Source organism: Athene noctua, chromosome 19, assembly GCF_965140245.1.
Source record: "Athene noctua chromosome 19, bAthNoc1.hap1.1, whole genome shotgun sequence".
Classification (NCBI taxonomy): domain Eukaryota; kingdom Metazoa; phylum Chordata; class Aves; order Strigiformes; family Strigidae; genus Athene; species Athene noctua.
In genome coordinates, this window is record NC_134055.1 from 11592604 (window position 1) to 11616911 (window position 24308).

The 24308-nt window shown below is 44.7% G+C and overlaps 1 protein-coding gene across 1 annotated transcript in view; it reads left to right on the forward strand.

The window, feature by feature from the left end:
* The window catches only part of GALNT17 (polypeptide N-acetylgalactosaminyltransferase 17), a 224147-nt gene that overhangs the window by 76583 nt on the left and 123256 nt on the right, over positions 1-24308 (forward strand). Inside the window, exons 3-5 of the mRNA XM_074922730.1 lie at positions 3565-3731; positions 12598-12772; positions 15484-15681. Coding sequence (XP_074778831.1) covers positions 3565-3731; positions 12598-12772; positions 15484-15681 — 540 coding nt within the window. The remainder of the gene's footprint in view (positions 1-3564; positions 3732-12597; positions 12773-15483; positions 15682-24308) is intronic.

Consider the following 24308-nt stretch of genomic DNA (forward strand, 5'->3'; position numbering starts at 1 on the left):
TGAGGTGCTGGTCTTAAAGCCTATGGGTAACTAATCACTGACACCAACAGGAATGTATTGTGGTGGTCTCTCCATTGTATTTAATTTAAATTTAAAAGTTTTCAAATGTTTGGAGTGTTCCCTTGGAAATCCACCTTACTGGACTGCGACTTGCTTGTGGGCAGACCAGATATGGTGTGAGCTGAATGTTAGAAATAAAACCTGACATACTCCTCCTAGAAGATGTGAGGAGCTGTGAAGGTTTTCCAGCCTACATGAGAAAAAGATTTGCTTTGGTGTTAATTCAGGTTCTAGAAAAGCTTGGCAAAAATCTCAGAATAACAGGTTTATTCCTAGAGCTTCTTGTCTCCTGTGTGCTGCTTACTCTCAAGCTCCCCTGAGAACCATCTCGAATATTGCATTTATCTCACTAATTGGTATTCCTCAAAGACACCAGCCTGGTGTCTGGGCTGAGGACTACAGCTGTGCTAGAATCCAGTTCTGGCCCAGTGCATCCCCTTTTGGATAATTAGTGAGACCTGAATCCTGAATTTAGAAGTATTTTGATGTGGGATCTGAATTTTGAAGGTACTGTCTTGTAAACAGCCAAATGCTTTTACACCCGAGGGCGATAAGTGTGGGCAGAGGGGAAGGATGTGTCTCAGGTGTGGTTTGATAGCCTGGGACTTGTCCCCAAGCCCCTTGTCATTGCTCCTGCTAGGACCTGGGGTTGGTGCTGGCTTTTCTGTGCAGTGCCCCTGGGCTGAGCTTGAAACGCTGTAGGCAACAGAAATTTCACATCCTGTGTCTTCCCATCTTATGCAGAAAATGCAGCCCTTTAGGGTTGAAGAGGTGGGGTGCCTGGGTGTACGGGAGGATGGAGATGGAGGCTAGAAGTCTGTAATTTGGAGAGATGGGCAGCCTGGAAGCCTCTCCTGCCTGCTGCCCGCAGGAGCCGGCTGAGTCCTGACCTGCTGACCCGCTGCGAGACAGTAAATCCTCCCTAAACTGCTGCCTCAGATGTTTCTAGGAGTAAAACCTCTGTGCCTCCACCTGTAAACAATCTGAACGGTAAGCTGAACCACAGAGTCCAAATCAGTCCCCTTTCTATTTAAAATGCTTAGAAGAAATAAACCCAAACCACCAAACAGCCAAAACCCCACCACTTCCCATCTCACGTACTCATTATTCCTGCTGTTTCCAACAAGTTCTTCACTGGCCCGTCTAATTATGCTCAAGCATTTCTTTTTTCCCTTTTCCTGCTCCCTGACCCCTGAGAGCCCCGAAGTACCAGATGTTTTCCTGCACACACACATGCATATTTGTTCACATGTCAGCTTGTCAATAAGAAACCGCCACGGTGGAGCCCGGAGGGCTGAAGTCTGACAGCACGTGGCTGCGGGCAGAGAGCATCGCTCAACCCAGCTGCTTCTTGCACAGCAAAGAGGAGAGTCCATGTGAGGAAGACTGACAAACTTGATGTTAATTTTGTTTTAAATTGCTGCCTTCCTCCCTCCTGTGGTTGCAACCAAAGCCACCCGAGAGCACAGTGTTTATGCAAAGCCTTTGCCTCCTCCCACCCCCGTCTGCCTTTGGAGAATTGCGGCTTTGTGCCTATGGACAATGCCGGCATTTGACGTGCCCACTCCTTCCCCAGACTTATCTCTTCTCCCTGTATCTTTGTTCACATGTCCTCAGCAATCTGGAGGGAGAACTGTGATAAGAGTGGTGCAGGGCGAATGCGAATGATCAGGAGATATGAACCTCAAAGGGCTCGGTTTGGATTTTCCTCCAAACCTCTTTGATCACAAACTGAGCTCTTTACCCCCCCGAAGCGTGCCCTGGGGGAAGGCTGCCCAGAGGTGTGCGATGATTAAAAGGAAGTACTCTTGCTCCTGTGACCACCTTCTCTTCAGCTTAGTGGGTATCAACATATAGCAAAAGCAGATTTTTAATCTCGGAGTCAGTTTAGTTTGACTTTCATGGTAGCATTTCAGGGTCATTTTTACTCCATCATGACTGTTCATTTTAAAGAGAGATCTTTCCTTTGGAAGATCCTTTTCAACATTTGGTACATTCCCTTTTGTAGAGAGCTTGGCTTGCTTTAGGGTAGGCAATAGTTAAATCAAGAAATACAACCCTGTTTTTATCCAGCATACTTCTTTAACTAAAGAAGATTCATGAAGAACTCTGTTTCTGTGAAAATCTTTGTCTCCCAAGTCTCATTTTGGAGTCTGAAGAAAGCCTGCTGTTGCCTAAGAAACACCCAGTACAATTAAATACAGAGTCATTGTTGGGGAGTCAATGAGCTTGAAGCAACACTGGGATGTCATTTGTGTGTTCAGTCTTTCTTTGCTTATCTGGGCAGGATTTACTTGGTAAAACGCTCATTGTAATTCTGCAACACTGCTAATGTTGCATGTCTAATCTGTCATGAATGCGGAGAGGGAACGGGAAGTCTCGTTTTCTTCTTCTTCCCTTGCATGCATTTATTGTAGGGAAAGCTGGAGAGTTTGATTAAATTGTTTGAAGTAGTTAAAGATTGCCTGTTTGCTTTCTGCAAGTACTTTTATTAAGATTAGGTTTCTGTTTAGGATATAGTGTGGCATTAAAACAGCATCTGTATCTCATTGAGAGCTATGTGTGCTCCTTGGAGGAGCTGTTGGTTACCTGGAAAGGCTCTTCCACTTGTAGCTACTCTAGTTCTGCTCCATGGGTGTCCTTGGTCTCGAGGTCTTGGCATATGGATGTAACGTGAACCTGTTGCTTGCCAGAGATGGAACTGGCTGGTAGGTTCTTCCATTTCTGTCCACATGGGAGCTTCTTCTATTTCTGTCTTGCTCTGATACACAGAGATGTGTCTAAGTGAATACCCAGCCACAAAACCAGCTCGAGTTCAGCAATTACTCCTGAAACCCAGAGAGATGATCACAAGCTTATGTTTCTAGCATATCCTGGCTGTGAAGTATAAAGACACCAGTTCATGGCAACGCTCTGCTGGGGTACTTTAGAGACAGGAGTGTATTCAGAACTATCTGCAAAAAGAGCTAAAACATTTATTAAGACTATTTAACCAAGGGTCATTTCATATTCATTTCGTTCCAAAGCAAATGAGAAGAAAATTCACAAGTGCCGTTTAAGAACAGAGCTCATGTCTGAGCACCTATTAATCTTAAAACAGAAACAGGAACGTGGAGTTTCACTTTAAATGGTAAAACCTAAGCCATTTTCCATCTTCTGGAGGCAGCTTTTTGTTCCATGCCCACAGACACACATACACAGACGTGCGAACACAACCTCAGTTAAGTGAACTCTGGATTTGCACCATGCCCTGGGTACTCTTTGAGCCCGGAGGGGGCTCACTGAGCCCGGAGGGTGCTCTCTGTCGCTGCTATCTCTTCCTGGACAGCACTGCTGACATTAGGCACAGACAGCTATGATACATGGCTGTGCAAAGCTGGGACATGTCAGCCATGGTCCTGGTGCTGTGTATTAAATGTGTGCCCGATTCAAAGTGCTGTACTTTGTGCTCCGCTAACCCCGTCTTCTCTCTTTCTCTCTCTCTCTCTGCCCTTTGTGCTACAGGTGCAAAGAGCTGAAATATGGCAAGGACCTACCCCAGATCTCCATCATCTTCATCTTCGTGAACGAAGCGCTCTCCGTTATCCTGCGGTCGGTGCACAGCGCTGTTAATCATACGCCAGCTCACCTCCTGAAGGAGATTATCCTTGTGGATGACAACAGTGATGAAGGTTAGCAGTGCTGGGGTCTCAGATCTCCAGAACACCGGGAGGGTCTTTAATTTCTTAAAATCTCCTGGAGGAGTCATACGTTTTTGGGAGTGGTGACACTGCTGGCAGGCACATGGTGTGACGTGGTGGGTATGCTGCCTGGCACACCAGTTTTCTCCAGCTCCTGTAGCAAGAAAGGAACAGGATCAAACCAAAGTTAAAATCTGACGTAATTATTGATTGAAAGTGTAGCTAAAAGCTAGAAAGCTAAAAGAAACCAGAGAGCCTTTCTCTTTACCTTTCTTTTCATGGTAGCGTTCAGAAGTTCTGGTTTCAGATGCATCCTTGTTTCTAATAATAACACTCTGGCTGTTGCAGACATGCACCTCTAAATATTTATCATGGAGTTGAGAGACAAGAGCCTGGAGCCTAGTGATCTATTCTGCCTTGGCCCTTTGACAGTAAAATAATGTCCCAGGCTTTACAAATGGCTGCAACCCTGTAGAGGCTCTCCTTCTTCTTATATTATGTTTTTGATATGAGAAGGATAATAAAGAGAAAGAAGAGGAAACAAACACACCGAATCTGCTCAAGTCAGGCCACATCAAAATGTAGAGGAGGGTGCCAGGCTTCCCTCATGACACATAAGTATTGTTTGGTTCAGTCTGCTCTTGGTCACTGTTGCAACACCTTCCCTTCTGGCTTTTGATAACACAAAGCTGCAGGAGGTGGTTTCATGTGGAAGAATTTTCAGGCTCACATTCTTCTGAGATTTTTTTTTTTTTTCCAATATACACTTGGATAATGTCATTAGGGTAGTTAAAATCTTCATGAAGAACAGTAGATAGTTGTTACTTTGATTGCTGCCTTCTTAATTTGTACTGCATGCTTTCAATATTATTTTTAAAAGTATTAGACATGAGTTGTGGATGCTGTGATCAGAAGGGAAGAACAGGGAGGGTGCAGGACATGGAGAGCTCATTTCCAGAGGGAGCCTGAGAGGTTTGCTTGTCTGTCTGCAATGAGATGAGATGGTATACAGCAAGCTATTCAAGCTTGTAAAAATAGGCACTCAAATACCACAGTAATGAGCACCATAGAAAGCTGATGAATTATAATTACCAGTAAAAGAAACAGGAGGGCAGCTCCTCAGCTGATGGAAATCACAGCAGCTCTAGTGCAAAAGCTAGGGTGATGTGCACCAGTGAAGCTGTGGGATTTCAGAGCTGGAACTATTTGGCTTGTGAAGAGAAAGTGCAGGTGATCTGTCGCTGCAGTATTGGGTGTTGCGCAGTACTTAGGATTCAAAATACCAAAATGAGATGCTGCTTCTCCAAATTTTACCATGTCAATGGAGTGAAGAGAAAAACAGTCTTTAAAAGAGAACCCGTTGGTAATAATTACTGAGCTTCTCTACCCATTGCCATGCACAAAGAAATATGTTTCTGAAGAGCCTCCACCCATCAGTCAGTACGCAGCACTGAAGCTGATATTGAGTCAAGTACTCTGGAGCCACTATTGAAAGGCACAGGACAATGAAACAAATCCTTTTAAAAAGCAGCACACCCCCCCCCCCCCTCCCACGCCAATAAGCTGAGCCTGCAGCTGGCGGTGAGGATGCAGAAGGAAATCTCTTTATCCACTGCTGAGATTGCAAGGCACTGTCTTCCCTGGCAGTTTGCTGCGAGGGCTGGGCCAGTGCTGGTGGGGTCTGGTGGTGGGGCTGGATGGTGGCAGGGTGCTGACAGGCAGGTGAGACACGTGGCCAAAGCTTGTAGCACTTCCAACTCTGGGATTTTCTCTTTGTGCCTGTTTTTGCTGGCTGACACAGCTGCCTGGGTTGTGTTGGAGTGCCTCGTGACACCCACCTAGCCAGGGAGGCAGATGCAGGTAGATGACCTTAAATTGAGGGACAAATTCATATATCGTGTGCAGGAGGTGGGAAAATCCCAGTCCCCTTGCACACCTAAGCAACCAAGAGGATGCATTGATTGCTTTGGGACTGTGAGCATCCAGGGTCCCTAGTGAGGGGATGTGGTTGTGCTGAGGGTTGTACCACACCTGAACACCAAGGTGGCTCCGTCCTCGGCAACCGTACAAGGAGAGTGGGTGTAGGGAATGAGGCGATGCTATTAGCTGGTAGGGTTAGTTAGTAATGTCAGTATTACGCTGTTGATTCTTTGTAGACATCATGACAAATGAGATTTTTAAGGAGGGATTTGGAGGAAGATAATGAGGTAACTTGGCAGATGTTTATGGAGAGCTCCTCCCAAGCGTGTAATAATCTAGTTTTCTCATATAAAAGATGATACAAACCAGAACATATCTCTGGGATCCATGCATTCACTCTGCATCGTCAAGGAGCTTCAATGACAGCAAAGAATTATTAATGGCAATAACATTATCATACAGTTCCCACTAATGGTAGGAAATAATTGTGAGCAGCGATAGCAACATCATATAGTTGATGCTTTGGATATTACAAAGTCGTTGTAATATATAGATTCGGCTTCTACAGGAAAATAATTACAGAAAAATAGTTTCTCATGAGCTTTAAGATTTAGAGACGAATCCTGGAGGATCAAGCGCTGGTGTTCAGCAGAGGATGGGGTTGCATGGGTGCAGCTTTGGTGGCTGTGACTGAGCAAGAGGAGGAATTACTTGACCCTCTCTGTGAGCAGCCGCGTGTGTTTAAGTGACAGTTTCTGTGGGTATGTGGCGTGTTGCTGTAGCCTGGGCAAAGCCTTTGGGGGCTCCGTTTTACACACTTGACAGACAATTGACCTTCAGAGAGTAGTGGCTCAAAGCCAGTAGCTGGTTGTACCCTGGTGGGTTACCGGAAGCAGCTTCTGGGAAGATTGCTAAAGGCTCATGAAGCCCGTGGCTCGGGGCTGCATGCTGGGGGGTTTCTGTGTAGGTTTTGTCAGGGAGCACTTTACACAGATGCGGAGAGGAAACACAGCTTGTATGGGTAATTGAAGAACAAAGCATGTTCCCAAACCAAATATTACAAGACACCTGGGGTTTCCAAGTCAGCTTCAAGTTTTAAAATTAGTCCCATGGATAGAGGTAAGATCAGCATACCCTGCGCACCCCGGCTGTTATTTGCCCTTCAGGTAGACCACTAACTAATTACTTAGACACCATCAAAACCTTTTGGTGTCTTGTAGTTTTCAGACTGGAACAAACTGCTTCTGAAGATTCGTTAGACCCTTCTTGCTCTTAGCTTTGTTGTCAGGTGAGATGTACAATAACACTGCACAACATAGAAGTATGCAATGAGAGATTAAAAGTTAATAAACACAGTCATTCTCATTCTTTGTATCTGAGCTGTAAATAGATAAAATATATCAATGTGTTGTAATGGGGGGGGAATCCCTCCTTGAAGGAATAAGTCTGAGGTGTTGTAGTTTGAACCCCCTTCTCCCTTGAGCTGCATATTATACTTTGTAAAGAATTTTTTGGAGGCTGCTTTTGTTTGTGTTTGTTGCAGGGGTGTAATTACAAAGCCAGTGTGCAGGTTGTGTTTCTGAGTGATAACATGTTTCCTAGGTTGTTAGAGGGATGCACCAATGTGCCCATGAGATGTTACGTTATCTTGCAGCTGCACACTTTGTCTGAGTCTGTTGCTTAATCATCACCTGCTTTTTTTTTTTTTCTGTCTGTCTTTCAGTGTTTTTAATCTGGGATAATATCTCTTTGAAAAGCAAACCTCTTGGTATAAAAGAAAACCTTTGGATAAAAGACTGCTTAAAGGAGCTGGCTACACTTAGGGAGACATGCTATGGGTTGTAATTTACCTCAGTGTAACATATTAGCTGTGACTTGATATATCGCTTTCTTGTTTTGCAGCTCATTTCAACAGCAACAACAGTGGTTCGTGCGTGCTCTCCCGGGAGCTGCCTTGCTTGTGTTTCGTGTGTGTTTGTGTTTAGAGGAAGGTTTTAACAGAATTTCAAGAAGCTGAGTCACATCTCGGCTTTTCGTAGGCACTGGTCCAACACAAGTGTCTAATTATTTCAGTTGCTGAGACTAAAGATGGGTTGTTTAATTGCAGCTGACCTGGTGCTGTCCCACTGCCGTTGAGGTCTGAGGCTTTCAGGCCCGGCCAGGGTGTGGAGGAGAGCAGCAAACCTGCTTGGTTTGTCTCTGTTTGGGTTTCACTGCACCAGATGAACCAGAGACTTGCAGCTAAAAGTGACTAGTGGGACCAGCTTTGCCTGGAATCCTGTATGCGAATTGATTCATGCACCTGCTCCCCTTTTCACAGGTTCCTCTTCAGTATTTGCAGGCAAAAAACTTTGGAGACTCACCTGGCTCTGAGTCTCATTGCTAAAATTCTTATAGTCATTTATTGCCTGTTGAAGGAGTTTCTTGTGTGAGTTCATGCTGCAGAAATACAAGCCGTGATGGCTTTGGTGTTTCAGGCAGGCGAGAGCGTGGGACGAGGGAGGACTGGTGTCTCCCATGGCACTGGAGCACTCCCAGCCCTGACTCCTGTGTCCTTCAGCCTTCAGTGTGTCTGATAACAGCCTTGGGCTCTGTAGACTTTTCCCACCCAGCTCTGCCTGGCAAACACAACTGTGTTTTCTTTAGGGGTGTAGAAGAGGTGCAGCCCGCGCCCTAGGACCACCTGGGCATTGTTGTATAAGAAACGTTTTGCTGTTGGTAGTTCTTTGAGCTGCCCTGGTGCTGTTGGTCTTTGCTTCTTTCTTTGTGTGGCAACAAGCAGTTCTTTCGTTCTGGGGGACTCCAGCAGGATTTGGGGAGATTTGGGCAGGATTTAGGTGGAGCACTGAACAGTGGATGTTCCTGCATCTCGGGCTGATGCCTGTGACATGGTTACTTTCAGTGACATCAGGTGGTTCAATTTCCCTGGCAGGCCTGTTTCCCAGAAAACTCATGTAGGTGACAAAACACTTTGCAATAGATAACATAAGTCATTGCAGCTGGCAGATGGGTTTTTTAATAGAGCAACAGGTCTATTGGATTCTAGTTCCTTGGACTAGCCTTTCAGTGAAGATCAATACAGACAGATGAAGCACAAAAGGCAGGATTGAAATTGAACCTGCTGACATTTTCAGTAGGGTTTCTCTCTGCAAATCTTCCCTGGAAGTAGCTCATGCAATGGCAAAGACTAAATGTTCACAGATACCTCCATGTGCAAATATTGATTGCATCCCTATAATAAGCATGACTTGGGGATGGTGTGGGTGCTCTCTGAAGGTGGTGCAGTAGGCTTCCTCAGAGGATGTGTGTGCAGGGGAAGTGCCATAGGTACAGAAGAGAAAGGAGTCTCTAGGTTCTGTTGCAGTGCTTAGTTTGGATCAAATTGCCGGTTGTGTAGCCCATGTGGATCCACACACTCAGATGCCTCTGGAGTGCCTGGCCTAAATAAGTGGGCCTTTGATTAGGAAGGATGAATGTGAGCTGAGGAGCCACTGCTCTGCTCCCATCTTGGCTCCTGACTTTGTCATTACTTTGCATGTGGAGTTTCAGTTTGTGAACACTGGGCTGATTATCGTGCTGAAATCAGCATTGGCTCAGTATCTAGTGGATATTCTCATTCTCAGCAATGAGCAGAAGGGGCGAAAGCACCGCTGTGACCCTGTGCAAGGCAGAGGTGAGGAGAGGCAGCAAGTTATCTGAACTGCAAGATACTTTCTCCCCTGCTGTAGTTTTCACGAAGTCCTGAAAATAGCAGATCTAAAGGCCAGGTTGCCAGTTTGTATGAAAGCTGACTCCCTTAAGCAAGGGAATTTGCTATTGTCCATTAGCGCAAGTCATTTAATTTCTGGCATACTACTTCAGACCTCCCAGCCTCACTGTTACAGCTTTGGGATGTGCTGCAAAGATATAACAGTTGGGGATGAAATGTTTCTGAAGTTAATATGACAGACAAAAAGCTTTGCTGCTACTGACCTTAATGCAACAGCTCTGCATCCTCAGCCTGGAGCCATGTGTTCTGACAACACGCGTCAGAGCTGCCGGAGCCGCCTTCCCGTTCTGCTAACGGTGCTTGATGAAGCAATTGCTGAGTGAAGGAAAACACAGGGTAAAATTAGGAATGACTTTAAATGACTTGCATTTGTGTGACTTGGATGACTTGGATTAGATTTGTGAGTTATGATTTCCAGCCTGCTAGAGTTCCCGTGGAGGGAGCTGAGCACGTCTGGTGCCGCAGGATCAGCATCCATGGGACTGGGGGAGCTCTGCCAGCGGAGCTGTGCTGGTGCTGAGGTTTCCACTGATGTTTTTTGACAACGGCCGTGTCAGTCCTGCTTATTGGCAAGAGGAGACCTGGGCCAAGGCTCACATGATAGTTGAACGGGAGTTTTGCAGAGCATTCCTGGAGACTGGCACTTTGCTCCTGTTACCTAATACTGGATTTTCCACACCTGTACTTCTGGATGTGCTGAGAAATAAAATAGAGAGCCCAGCTCATCCCTGTGCCTGCTGGCTGGATGCCCAGTTGAGTGTATGTATCTCATAATACCAAAATAGCACTCAGCAGCCGCTGTGCACCATGCCCTCTCCCCGCAGAGCTGCAAACCAGCGCAGAAGGGCGAGAGACTGGCAAAGGCCAGCACAGATGTACAGCCATCTTCTCCATTAGGGCTTGCACAGGCACACAGGAAAAGTGAATTCTCATCCAAAAGGCATGTGCCATGAGCTGAGCCAGACTGGGAGGGAAGACAGGGAGCAAAGCCCAGAAATTTGTACGAGGTTGTACAGGAAGCCATTACCGGAGAGAGGGTCTGGAACCACATTTCCCACGTCTGGTTAATGCTTTCGTCTCTCTTGAGTGTTTCTCCACTCGGGTAGCAGCCCTTTAGGGATGCTTGTAGCATGCATTGCGGGCAGGGGAGGGGCTCTCTGGCCTCTGCTCATGAATGGGGCGATGGATTAGAATGACATTATTCATAGGCATCTTCTCGACCAGCTCTCTGTGGTCACTGCGTGCCATTTCGCGGGTGCACGGATGTGCTGTACTGGCCTTTGTGTGCTCAGCAGATCGGTTCTTCACCTGCTGGCATCCAGCATCCTTTCAGAAAGGAGGAGGACATGGCTGTGGCTCCCTGGGGAGTTTCTGACAAGCTGCCTGTTACGCAGCGTTGTGGGCGTAGGAATCTCTTAGGCTTCACCCTTGGCTGCCTTTGAGACATGACGTTACAATTCTTCCCTGTTTCACTAGAGCTGTACTCTCCTGCAAGCTGCTCAAACAATTCCCTTGAAGATTTTTCCTGTTTTCCTTCAACTGAGATTAAAACTTGAATTTGAAAGTTGTTTTAATTATTCAGTCTGGCCTGTAATGCAGTGGCCTGCAGCATTGATGACGTACCTTCTAACAAAAACACATGAGATGCCAGTGCTATGCTTGTGGGGTTTCATCTGTCAAAAAATCTGTGTCTCTGTCTCCTTAAAACCCTTCGGGAGAGTTGTTGTCTTCATAAAATACTGGTTTTTCTCTGAGTGGCTCAGCATGAAATGGAAGTTGCTGAGTTATGTATGTATGTGATGCAGATGCTTTGAATTGAGGAAGGGGCTCATTTGCTTTATTCTTTTTATTCCCACTTCAGCATAAAAGAGAAATGAGACTTTTGGGAAATTGATATGTGTGGGGAACCATCCCAGAAAGGCAGTCTGAAGAAAGCACATTTCATGTACTTGGAAGATGGCATGGAAGGGAAGGGAACAGATAATCCCTTTTCCTTTGATGGTTTCTTGGGCTAAACCCAGCAGATGGGCCTTGCTCTTTGCATTCTTGCTCTCCATTGTCACGTTTCCTTCATGTAGGAGCCTGCACGTGCTCACATGTCTCAAGTATTTTACCCTGTGGATTATATTAATGGTGACTTTGTTTCTTTCTGGAGAGAGAGTATATGTGAAGGGTAGTAAATGGTAATTTGGGGTCACGGACCATATCTTAATTTTCTGCTGTCCTGGGGCCTCATAGGGATAGAAGATATTCTCAGGATTTCTCTGTGCATTTAACTGATGCCCCAGGAAGTAAAAGGACCAAGGTTTCTGGCAGAGCACTAGCAATTTTCCAAATTGTTAAAAAAACATCCCAGTACTTACCTCTTATTGAAACCTTTCATATGCTTCGATGTTCAAAGACCTGCGTGTCTTTTATAGTCAATACTTAGTTTAATGCTGGTAATGACTGCAGACTGACAGATCCATTATGTTCTCAGTCATAGTACGTATACGGGCTTAGACAACGTAATTAAATGGTCTGCAGTTCTCAATGAACAGAAGATAATGTGGCATGAGGATCTTCTGAACAAAGCCAAAATCTCTTTCATGGCATCATAAAAGCAGGGGGAATTTCAACTTTTCTAGTGGCAAAGCTTGGAAAACATACAGCAAATACCAGGACTGTGGTAGTGAGGCTGAGTAAAAAGGATTGTGAAGCTCATACACAGTTTTGATGTAGTTTAAGTTATTTCAGATGGATTTTGCAGCATTTCTAGCAGTCCGCTCAGCTGAAATCTCCATCAGAAATTCAGAGCACTAGTGTTCGGTGTCCACGGGTGACATCTTTCTGTTCTCTTTTGGTGGTGTGATACCTAGATATTGCAAGGCAATCTAGCTGGTCTGTTGCTGCCCTTTGCCTCTAGAGATGGCCTTTGGGCTCCTTAGTCATCCAACAGCAGTGTTCTTGGCAACCTTGAATTCCTTCTGTAAGGGTTGCGGTTGGCCCACCATTGGGTTGTCTTTTGCAAATCAGCATTGATTGACCCTAAATGCTTATATCCCTCCCAGTACTGTTAAGAGATGCATGTCTCCAGTAAGTTATGCTCATGTCCATCAATAAAGTGGGTTTATTTTGGGTAAAAACTCTTACGCTTTTTCAATGGCTTCTCTGGCACTTCTTCTCTAGAGGAACTGAAGGCGCCGCTGGAAGAATACGTCAATAAACGGTATCCTGGCCTCGTGAAGGTGGTGCGCAACCAGAAGAGGGAAGGTCTTATCCGAGCTCGTATTGAAGGCTGGAAAGTTGCCACTGGCCAGATCACTGGATTTTTCGATGCTCATGTGGAGTTCACTGCTGGCTGGTAGGTGCTCAACCCCAGGGTCTTGGTTAGAGTGTGTGTGATGCATTAAACAAGGGACAGCCCATCACTTGGTAAGGATGTGTTTGCAAGCAAGTCCATTGGTTTATTAATCCTGCTTTCCTTCAGTATTGAATGGCCTCTGATGAGATATGATGGGAAGATACAAGGAGAACCTTTCCTTGCCCTTGTTTTCTGTAATCCTTTTCTATTCCCTCCTTTTATGTGTGCACACCCCCCTGCCCTGTTTGTATTTTTTCTCAGGTTGATTTCCCATTCCCTTAGCCCCAAGTAATTTCTGTAAGTTTAAAAAAAGCCCAGGCAGCAAGGAATTGAAAGAGAAAGTGTTTCCTGCTTCCTTGCCCTTTGCAGCTGGATCCCACTGTGGAAGGCTTAGATGGTTTAGATTGATTTGTTTCTTCTGCAGCTAGGAATAAGTGCAGAGACGCAGAAACAGTGAAAGGTGTTTCATAAGGATGGTTTCATAAGGATTTTTTTTCAGAGAGATTGAAAACATTTGAGTTCAGGTGGCTTAAGTTTGAGTCTAGATCATGAGAGAAGCCTGAGAGTGATTTTTATTTTTTCTGAGTGTGAAAACTAAATGGTCCTTGTTTAGAAAAGTGGCGGTGGGAGAAGCTAACTTATGTCTAATTTGAAGAGAGAGTAACGTCCACAAGAAAAATGCTTTAGCAGCTGCGAATAAAGAGTTCTGCACAGTTGCTGAATTCTTTGTAATGACAGTGCAGCTAAAGGGTGTCTTCTAAAAAGCTGTTTCTTATGTTGATCTCTGTATTCCCAGCTAAATGTTCCTCGCTTCAGGTCAGTAAGTCCTTACACCTGATTTTATTGATATATAGAGCAAGCTCTCATTTACTGAACTCTTGAAACAGCTTTTCTAGGGATGGAGAATGAGCTTTTCTGCAGCGTGGGCTTGACTCACTCTGGTGTTATGTACCCGTTGCTGTCTCTGGATGCACCAAGAGTGCAAGTTACTCCTCATGTTGGCCGACTGGGCCCAGGCTGATCAGTGGCTCCTGGGCTGCAGAGGTGAAGCTGAGTGCATCCTCTGCTCTGAACACATTGGAATGTCCCAGAGATGAATTTTGTAGCTGTAGAGTCCTCAAACGGGGTCCCAAGGAAAAAAAGACCATTCAGATAGTCCTGCTTTCAAGAATTTGCCCTGTTCTGACCAGGGACATAGGGGTTTTTTGCATTTGGGGGAAGCTTGGACTAGGTAAAGCATGATTAAACAAAACACATCCATCATGGCCCTGCTTTACAGGAGGGACGTTTTTGAGACAGGCTTTCCAGCCTGTGGATTGTGTTTTTGTGCAGGATATCCACCTGTGCATGGCAGCACGGGAATCTGCAGTTACCCTGCAGATGCACATTGCAGCTTTACGCAGGATGACTACCCAGGTGGAACCGCAACACATGAGAGCAGCCGTGCTGAGACAAACCAAGGGCCTGTCTGCCTGCCTGTTTTGCCAATAACCATAGCTAGAAGCCTAGGAAAGCATATATGGGCAGGGCTAGCACATATGATATTCCTTCAGAGTGTGCTACCAAAGTCCAGCAGTTTGCAGCTGTGAGGCAGACATGGCTTCTGTGTATTTAACAACCCTCACTACATTTTTCATGAGTTTTTTCCTGTTGTCTTTTGAGCCCATGGAAACTTGAACCATTCATAGCATCCTTAGGCAAAGGTGCTCTGCACCTTAGCTACCCACTGTGGAAGGAGCTAACTCCTTGTTGTTCATCCTGAGCCTGTTTCTTTTGATGGTCCATAATTCTTGTATGGGAAGAGTCTCCAGGTGGCCACGGGACACCTTCTCTGAGCTCCTCCTGGCCGTACTATTGACCTGTGCTGCAAAACTGACCCCTAGTTAATGTAGTGTCTGATTTCTTTGCTACCTTAGTAAAGCTCTCGGGAAAGCTCGGTGTAAAAACAAGGTCATTTTTAAAATTAAAAAATCCAGAGTGTGGAATTATTACATAATAATGGGTTTTTAAACCACCGCACCAGGTGTACTAGCTCTGCAGGAAAAGACAAGGTCCAGTTTCAGAGGCGCCAATTCATTTCCACAGCTTAGTTTGTGGAAATAGTCCTTTCCTTGCGCACATAACTTCAGCTGGTCCACGAATTTGTGTAGTCAGTTGTGTAGGAGAGTCCTAAAACACCCCAAACCTGCAGGGCTGCAGCTAGCTGAGCTCCGTGCGCGGCAGCTCCACACAAGAGATGTGTCTGGGTGGGAAAATCCCATCAAGCAGAAGCCCTGAAGCCTCTTGCAGCATCTCCCTTGTGTCTGACAGAGCCTGGCAAGCCTTTCAGAAACTACCTTTTGAACTTAGCAGTGAGAATGCTTTGTGTCTCTGTGGGATTTCTGTGCTGATAAAAGCACAGGCGAGTGGAAGGGTGAGACAGAGGCCGGTGTGTTGCAATCTGGGGTTGCTCACTGACTCTGCAAGGAGCCTCGTGACGGTCTCCGGGCTCCCCAGGCTGGGTTTTGCTGTGTCTCTCTGAAGAAGTGATGCCACCTGTGACTGGCAGCAGAGAGGACTCCACATTATTCCCTTCTGTTTCCCGAATGGTGACAAGAATACCTGTTTCCTTACCCTCATTTAAGTGCTCAAGCTGTACAAAAGCTATGGTGTCCACCTGCAAACGATGAGGTAAATTAACGGTATCTTCCTGCACTTTTTTTACCACTCAGGGCTGAGCCGGTACTTTCACGAATTCAGGAAAATCGGAGAAGGGTGATTCTTCCCTCCATAGACAACATCAAGCAGGACAACTTTGAGGTGCAACGTTATGAGAACTCTGCCCACGGGTACAGCTGGGAGCTGTGGTGCATGTACATCAGCCCCCCCAAGGACTGGTGGGATGCCGGAGACCCCTCACTGCCCATCAGGTACGTCGCAGAGCCTGGGGGCCACTCGCGCTCTGTCAGCGAGGTGCAGTGAGGCAAAATGCAGAAATCTCAAGTGAGGAAGGCAGCTTAGATATACTATTGTAACACAAGCCAGCTCAGAGAGGCTGTAACACAAGCCGGGAGGGGTTGTGGTAGCGTGAAGAGACTTGGAAAGAGATGTTATTTGGTAACTATATGCAAAAATACTGGGGAAGTATAGGAACTGTGTAGGTTTGTACAGTCTTACATATAACTGCATATGACAAAGTTGTTTTACCTTAATTACAGCATTAAGTTTTTGCAAATTATAAGGAATGAGGTGATTATTCCTGTGTAATGAACTGAGCATGAATTCATGAAATAACAGCTCTGTTTTTTCTTGAATGAAAAGTACATCTCCTCTTAGGGCAAACTTTGTAAAAATATATTATCGTTTGTTCTAACACTTCAGCTTACAGGGTCAGCAGCTCTGAAATTTTGCCCCAGCCCCTCCAGACTTCAGGTGAGGGACAAGCCCCTTCAGACAAAACAGAACCAGGAGGGAAGGGAATAGCTCGTTGTGGGTGGGAGACGAGGATTGTCTGTATGCATAGGTCAGGGATTTTCCCTTGACAGCACCTAAATATCAGAAGTGCTGCTATGATCAGGAGTGGTTTTCTGACCAGGTGAGTAGAATATATTGCTCCTAACTTGGTTAATATGGAGAAGGCTTGTTCTCAGGCATAGAACAGATGAATATGTGCAAATCCACATCTGATCTGAATCCTGAACCAAAATATCTCTGCTTTGATCAATCATATAATCCCTGGAGGCTGAAATTAGGTCTATTCCCATTTACACAGAGATCTTTTCTATTCCTTTGGGTTCCCTTGTTCCAGACAGCATATTCAGCCCTCAGCGGAGGAATTGACAGTTTGTTTCGGACAGGAATCAAGTCTTTGAGGAATATACAGTTATTTTAACCAAATGCAAGCTGTTGGGCTTGTTAAAGGAGGGTCTGAATGGCTGGGGTATGCAGAAGGCGAAGCTGAGGATTTGAAAAAAGCCTTTGCAAGTGAGGTGTGAGTAGTGTTGTGCTGGCAGTCCCTACGGCAGCATGATGCTGGTGCCCAAACTGGTGCCTCTGGAGGATGATAAAAGTGGACTGTCTCTGTTGGGATAACAGCTGGTGGATGGAAAAGTCAAGGAAGTGTTGCAGGGAAGAGCAACTTCTTTTATTAGACTAAACTGTTGTAGCTGAGAGAAACAGACTTTGGGCATATGGGATGTCCCCTGTGACTGCGATACCACCCTGGGAGCTGCTTGTGGTTCAGAAACTGTTAGGAATGGTGCGCTGAGGAAATCAGAGCCCCCCAGTTATGACATTTAAATATATGGCATGACCTTCTGATGTATTGTTGTACAAGAATGCAGTTTTAAATTCAGTTTCAGTGTGCTTAGAGGAGTGCTTAAGGAGGGCGGGCTGTGATAGAGACAGGTGCAGAGGGACAGGCTTCTTTGTGGAATTTGATGTTTGATGGCAGGGGAGGTGAGAAGGGGAAGACACAGGGAAGAAGGGTAATAGAGGAGGAGAGCTGTGGAGAGCCGAAGGTTGGATGGCTGTGAAGAGGCAGAGTGGGGAGATCAGTACCTAATACAAGGATGATATCAGTATTTTTAGGATGCAGCTTTGTCCCAGGCTCCCCAGATACGAACGAAACAGTCTACAAAGGCGGCTGCCAAAGCCAGGAGTGAAAATGGGGTCACACAAATGTTGGACACTTAGAGACATGTATCCAGATCTGGCAACACACTTTTTTTTTCTTGCTTCAATGCTGAGAGCCAACTGAGAGGTACTGCTAAGCTTTGAGTGAGTGCTGTGTGGAGGTTTTATGTACTTCTGATTTACTGCTATAGAAATGAACGGTTTGCCATGGGAGTTGTCTTTTGTTGGGCAGAATGTCATACTAGGTTGTTCCAGTGGATGTTGCTAAAACGTGGACAGGATGTTAAGCATCGTATTTCTGCATTTAAGCAGGCTGTAAGCAGTTACTGCTTCGGAGGAGCTGGGCGGTGTGAGAGGTTTATCCGTCTGCTCTGGGGTTCCTGCAACCTTTCTGCAGCAGTTGCATCCCCTTTGAGATGTAACCTTAGAGCGGGTGATGTCCCGTGAGCCCCTCAGCATCTGCAGCCCTGTAATGCTGAGGGTCTGCCTGCTCAGTTCTTGAGCACCGTTGAGTTGAACCACCACTGAATGAGAGATCAGAGGAGGTTTATGGAGAGGCTCAGCTGGCAGCAACAAGGGTGCATGTCGTGATCATCCGCTTTGACCTTGTTAAAGGCATCTGTAACATGGGCGCTGCTGCTCGTGGCCATGGTGTGTGGGAATCGGGGCTTGGGGGTTAAGGGGAGCCAGGGTGGGAGGGCTTTGCCTCCAAAGGGTGCTCTGGGAAAGGGCTGCTTTAACAAACCCAGTAGCCTCCCAGTGATGTTAAATAATTAAACAGCTTACTAAAATAACGTTGTTAATATGCACTGGGGGAAGGATTATGAGAAAGATAAATGGGTAGTGTCCACAACAAAAAGCTAATGAAAAATACTGTCTCATTGCATTATGTTGTGTAACCACATACAGACCAGAAATAAATGACTACAGTTATTTTTTTGTCATATATTGCTATGAAAGCTATGCACTTTATGGCAATATTTGCATGAAAGGGGTACCAGTGCAGTGCTCCATGTAATTATGCATGGGATTAGAGGAAATTCTGAAATTATAGTATACAGAGGTACATTAGTTTTTTAAAGATTTCTTAGGATAAAAGAGTGGAAGTGAAGCAATGCAGTTTACTTTTTTTTTGGTTTTACTCTTTCAGTGCATGGGGATTATGACAGCCCCAGGAGAGGTTCCCCTGCCTGCGAGGGGTGCTCCAGTGTGCTTGTGAGCCCGCGTGTGTCAGCCCTTACCAAATACTCAGCAGTGGAGACTGGAGACAGACAGCTGTGTGAATACGTTTGGAGGCAATTTTCTCTCATGGATAATTCACAAGATATAATTATCCAGGCAAAGAGAGCTGATGGCATGAAACCCATCTAAAATATGGCCCAGTCTCAAACCGGCTCCAGGCTCCTGCTTTATCCAATAATTTCCCTACAAGAAATAGTCTCTCTTAATGCCTAGGAGGGATGCTGGTGTAATACCTGTATTCTGTAATACATCTTCTTTAGTATTTTTGTTCCATTAACATTTAAAATCCTGATACACAAAAGATACCCTCGATCTTAGCACTCAGTTGTGCATGCATTTCACAGCTAGACTTTTCTTGCCAGGCTTACAGACTTCCTCTGACTACCTCTACCCAGAAGATAAAGTTGTGATTACAGTGTAATGTATCATGTCTAAATTAGTTCTCACAGGAGAGGCAGACAGTAAGTGACATTTGAAACGGTCATCCTATAGATCCTGATCTTCATCAGCATGAGCTCTTGCAGAGATGTTTTGATTTCTTAATTCAAATGGTGCTAATGTGTGTGTATAAATGAATGAATGCACGCTTGCATTACATATCTGGACATACTTTGCTCTAGGAGATGTAGCCAGGATTTATCCAGTCCTTTGTTATTTAATGATACACATTGATCAGAGTTTACTGAGACTCCAGAAAACCTGTGTGGCAACAAAAAATGGAAGAAAACTGATGCTTTCAATGCCCTGTGGGAAGTCCAAAAAAGGTCTTTGGAAACTCTGTGGAATGGCAGATTGCTGACCTGGTGTGGACTTGGCAGGTCCCACCCTGAGATACCCCTTCTCGTGACCTCCAGGAACGATTCGTTTCCTGCCTGTCAGAGGGTGAGTGTTTTGGGGCTTCTTGGGGTCTGGAGCCTGTCCAGTGCTGCAGCACCTGAGGCTGCGAACCTCAACGCCAGCGGTTTCTTCTGCCTGACTTAGTTCATGCTGCATCAGGTTTTGTCAGAAAACGGCTTTGGAGGAATTGCTGATATCTGGAAGATTTATGGCTAGATGTGCTGATTGCGCTTCAGTTGCAAGACTCATGATTTATAATTACATATGTGAGATATTGATGGCTCCAGGGGTCTGATTCAGGAAAACAATTAAATGCACTCTTGCATCTGTGTCTCTTCAAGAAGCCAAGCAAGCAGATAGTGCATATTAAGCAGCCTTGAGGATGAGGGACACTTACCCGAGCATGGAAATTGGGGTCGTTGTGCTTTTCTACTGGCAGTAGTTCACATATCCCACCAGAGAGAAATGAAACCTGAATCTTTGCTGCTTGGTTGATGAGCCCATCGACAGTGCTGGGCCCTCCCTGTTCCCAAACGATAGATTATTTAGAATATAATGCATTTCCTGGCTTTCTCTTTGTATTTTCCACACTTGGCTGAGTGGATTGGTTGAGTCCAAGAGGCAAAAGCACTGCTGAATAGCTCCATTAGTGAGCAACCCCCCAGATATATGTTGGGGCTGAAGGAGAAGTCGTTGGGTGACTTCAGAAATTACAAAGAAGCCTCTTTCCAAGCACGCAGTGCGTGGGGTGCCAGCTGGGAACCAGCTAGCAGGTTAAATTGAACTTTGGATGGGGCTTTGCTGCAGCTGTTTTATGGGGTAGTTAATCTTTACTGGTGTTGGAAGACAAAAGCTCATTTAATTAGTATTAAGATCACTGTGAGGAGGAAATAGGTTTTGAGAGTTATGGATTGTAAAAGAATAGAAAGGCTGTTAGGTTTGAGGTTTTTTTAAAGATGAAATAATTTGAATTAACCCACCCAATTACCTGTTATCTCAGCCTCACAAATGCTAATGAATTTGCTCTTGCAACACACTTACGTAAGAGCGGACTCTCATCCCGGTTGTGTAAATGATGCAGAGGATGAGATGGGAAAAAACAGAGGGGTTTTAGGTTATTGAATACGACATGTGAGTGGAGAGAAGGTGCCTAATTCTACTGCTTAACAAAATGCTTGCCGTGTTTAATATGAGCTGTTCCCTCAGTCATAGACTGCAAATGGTGTTGAGGTCTCCCATTCTGGTTGCTGTGCATTTCATTTGCAGTAAGACCACGGAGATTCGTGATGATACTATTATATATATTTTTATAAATATTTATATGTATACAGATTTTTTTTTTATTTTATTTCCAGAAACCACTAGCTATTGTTTTTCCTTAGTGCTTCTAGCAGCCAGCATCCCATGATGACTTTCAAAAGCACAAAAACTCAGTGTTTTCTGGTTTAATTAAATAAAAGGTGGGGTTTTTTTCCTCTTTTAGTCTGACCACTGAGACTCCTCCAGGCAACTGTTATAGCCTGAAACTTTAGTCTGCACAGGACGTGCACAAATCTTGAAACAGCCATAGGAATAAAAGAGCTCTCAGGAATAACCTCTACAGCCACACAAAATGGTGCAAGTGGATCTTCATGTCTGGGACAGCTTGTTCCTGTAGCTCATCCCCACCTTTGCAGGGATTAGCATGTTAGGGCAGCACATCAAAACCTCAACGGATAGGTTTAGACAGGCTTGCTTAAACTATTATAAATAGTTTCACTGACATCTGAGTACTTGACGTGGCAGTTTATCAGAAGGCATCCAGCAGCTTAGAGATGTTGCAGACTGTTAAACGTAGGTGATGTGTGAGGAAGGGGCATAATTTCAGGGATTATTTCCTGCATTTCTGTTAGTTTGTTTTGAAAAATCTCATACTCCCTAGAAAGTGGTTTGTATAAAATGCTGAATGTTTTTGAAATTAGTGCTTCCTGACTACGAATGGCAGGAAGATTCCTGTTTTTGTGTGAAGACAGCTGTAAAATGTTCTCACTCTTCTGGTGTGGCTGCTTTGGAAGTCAAGGAGAAAGCTGATTTCCATAGGAGCCAGACATGGGGTGATAACGATAACTTGCATTTGGAAACCTCACCTGGTATGTCTGAGAAGATACTTGTATGCAGGTGTTTCCTTAGAGGGATGGGATGTGTATGAATGTCACAAGAACTTCAGAATGCTCATAGAGCTCTTTAATGGCTGCATATAAAATTTAAATCAAACACAAAGATAAAATAATTGTACTGGTGATTTCTAAAGTGGCTTCTCTAAAGCCCCTTTTCTTAACCAGCTTAAAGAAAGCAGAGCTCTGTGTTGACCACCAAAATGGTTTTTCTTCCTTGAAGTCTGATTCTCCTCCAAGCCCTGTCTATACTTGCTGCAGAGATTCCAGGGGTCAGCGTCTTACTGTCAGGTTTATAGCAGAAATCCCTGTGGCCTCAAACTCCATTGGACCAGACCTTAGTCCAGCATGGGAACAATACGGACGGTCTTCCACAGGTAGTGCTTCTGGAAAGGGAGCTTCTACAAGCATCTCCTCATGTAAACATCTGAATAAATCAAACCCAGCCATCCTTAATGTGGCTGCTGGAGACTTGAGCTTCCAAGTATGTGGCTCTTAAACTTAAACTCTGGTCACTCCTGGCTCGCATGAAGAATGGAGGCCTCTGAAAACTTGGAAACAAGCTCACAGAAGAAGAAATGGAGGGATTTTTTTTAATCAGTGTTTAATTTGGGGCAGTGTTGTTTTGGCTCGGATTCTAGGAGAGGGGAGATTTAGGTCAGAATCATGTCATCAATAACTTTGTCATCCATCTCCTGATTAAGTTAGAACCATCAAGTGGTTTACCAGCTTCAAAACTCCTTTGACGAGAACCTTTTCAGTTTTCTTTAGTTTGGGTTTTCCTTATAGTCATGAGGTTTTTTTGGTGATGATTTGAGGCCACAGATTGAAAAAAACCCATATAATCGACTTTCTTGATTTTTATTTTAAAGGTACTGGGGAGAAGTGAACCTCAACTCACTGTGCAAAGTGACTTTCATTCCCTAGTGTGAGAATTTTAAGCTCTTAAACTTTACAGAGATTCCCCGTGGTGTGAGAAACTTGCCATGATCTTTGGACGTTTTGAAGCTCAGATTGCTGGTGCTGTGCCTTTTTATGATGAATTCTTCATCTGGTCATTTTTAATGTTACATAATTCAGTGCAAAGCATAAAGCAAGGGTTTCTAATAATTTATAATAGTGCCAGGTTTTACAAGATGAACATATTTATGTCATTGCCTATAGACTATAGAGCCTTTGCTGAGGGTGCACCTGAGGTTTAAGCATATGTAGCTGGTTTAGCAGTAGCCTGTGTGATGAACAGCTGTCTCCACGTATGTTAGTGCTGTGTCTTGTTTTGCATCTTTTTATTTTTGTAAGACTGTCTTTGGGATTGCAAATGTTGGCTGTGTCCAGAAGCTGAGGTTGATCTAAACCTTACTGAAACATGGCAAGGTGTCCACTAAGCACCAGGGTTTCAGAGGGGACCCTACAAGCCATATAATTTTTCTGTAAACTAGAGAAAAGCTTCTGGAGTGAAGGATCAGTGTTTCTGCATCTTCTGGACATCATGGCCAATGTTGTCATCACAGGCGGCAGCGTGTCATGGTATGGACACAACGGAGGGACCCGAATGGGCTCGTGTTTGCTGGTTTCCCAAGTGACCTTGAAAAGGCAGCATTTGTGCACTTTTTAGGTAGACCATTTTGGAGCATGGAGTGGGATTTGAGTGCAGATGAAGTAGCTCCCCCAAAGAAGACGGTTTCTCCTGGGACGGAGGAGAACCATCCCTTGAATCCTGAGCCTTCAGGCCAGCCTGGTGCAGATTTAACCCCCCCCTGCAGCCAGGAGCCCTTCACAGCCTTGAGCGGGGGCTTGTTTTCATCAAAACCATCACTCTTTGCCAAACTTAATGTGTTACTGCAGGTAAAATTTCCAGTCATTTTTTGAGCACCAAAGTCAGCAGGGCTTCTTCTTTGAAGAGCCTTTAAAACTGGGCAAGGGACAATTAGCCCCTGTGGGCTTGTCCCTTCAGGAGGTGAACAGAGGATGCAGGGAAGGGAGCAAATCCTCCTTCCTGAAGGGAGTTGTAGTTTATTGGTATAAAATGTTAAAGTGATCTGTTTCTATAAAGAAAGCAAGCCAGCCATACTAGAAGCATTTGCCTTTATATTTTTAAAGCTCTGCATAAGAGAAGTATTTTGATTAAAAAAGAAAAAAAAAAGCATGCTCCCAATTTAAAAAAAAACAAAAACCAAACAACTCCCACTGACAGAACTTTTAATCTGAGCCCAAGTCACAAAAACAGCCTTTATTGATGTCAAAGTTCCTTTAGAAAAGGAAAGAGTAAACAGGATTTGGCCTTTAATTTGTGAAGGGGTTTGATTTTTCAGAGGCATTAAAGAGACAGAAAAGATGGGTAATGAATTATTTAACAATTGCTAGTAAAATTAAGCTGCAGTCAGCCTGTTTTCACTGAAATAATCTTATGAATACAAACAAAACAATCTGGGGCGACACCAATATACAGAGCTCATATCCCACTGACTGAATTGTTTCAAAGTAGTCCTGAAGTGGTTTTCCAAGTCAAAGCCAAGCTGAGCCTTTTCTGTGGTCTGTTCACACTTCCCCTAGGAGAAAGCTGCCACTGATGAGTTGTACAAATGTCTTTTCTCTCTAAATCTGAAACTAAGGGGAAAATATGCAAAAAGGAGTTGAGGAATTTCTTTTTTCTTTGGCAGATGGCATTTAAGTGATTTATTGGCCAAAAC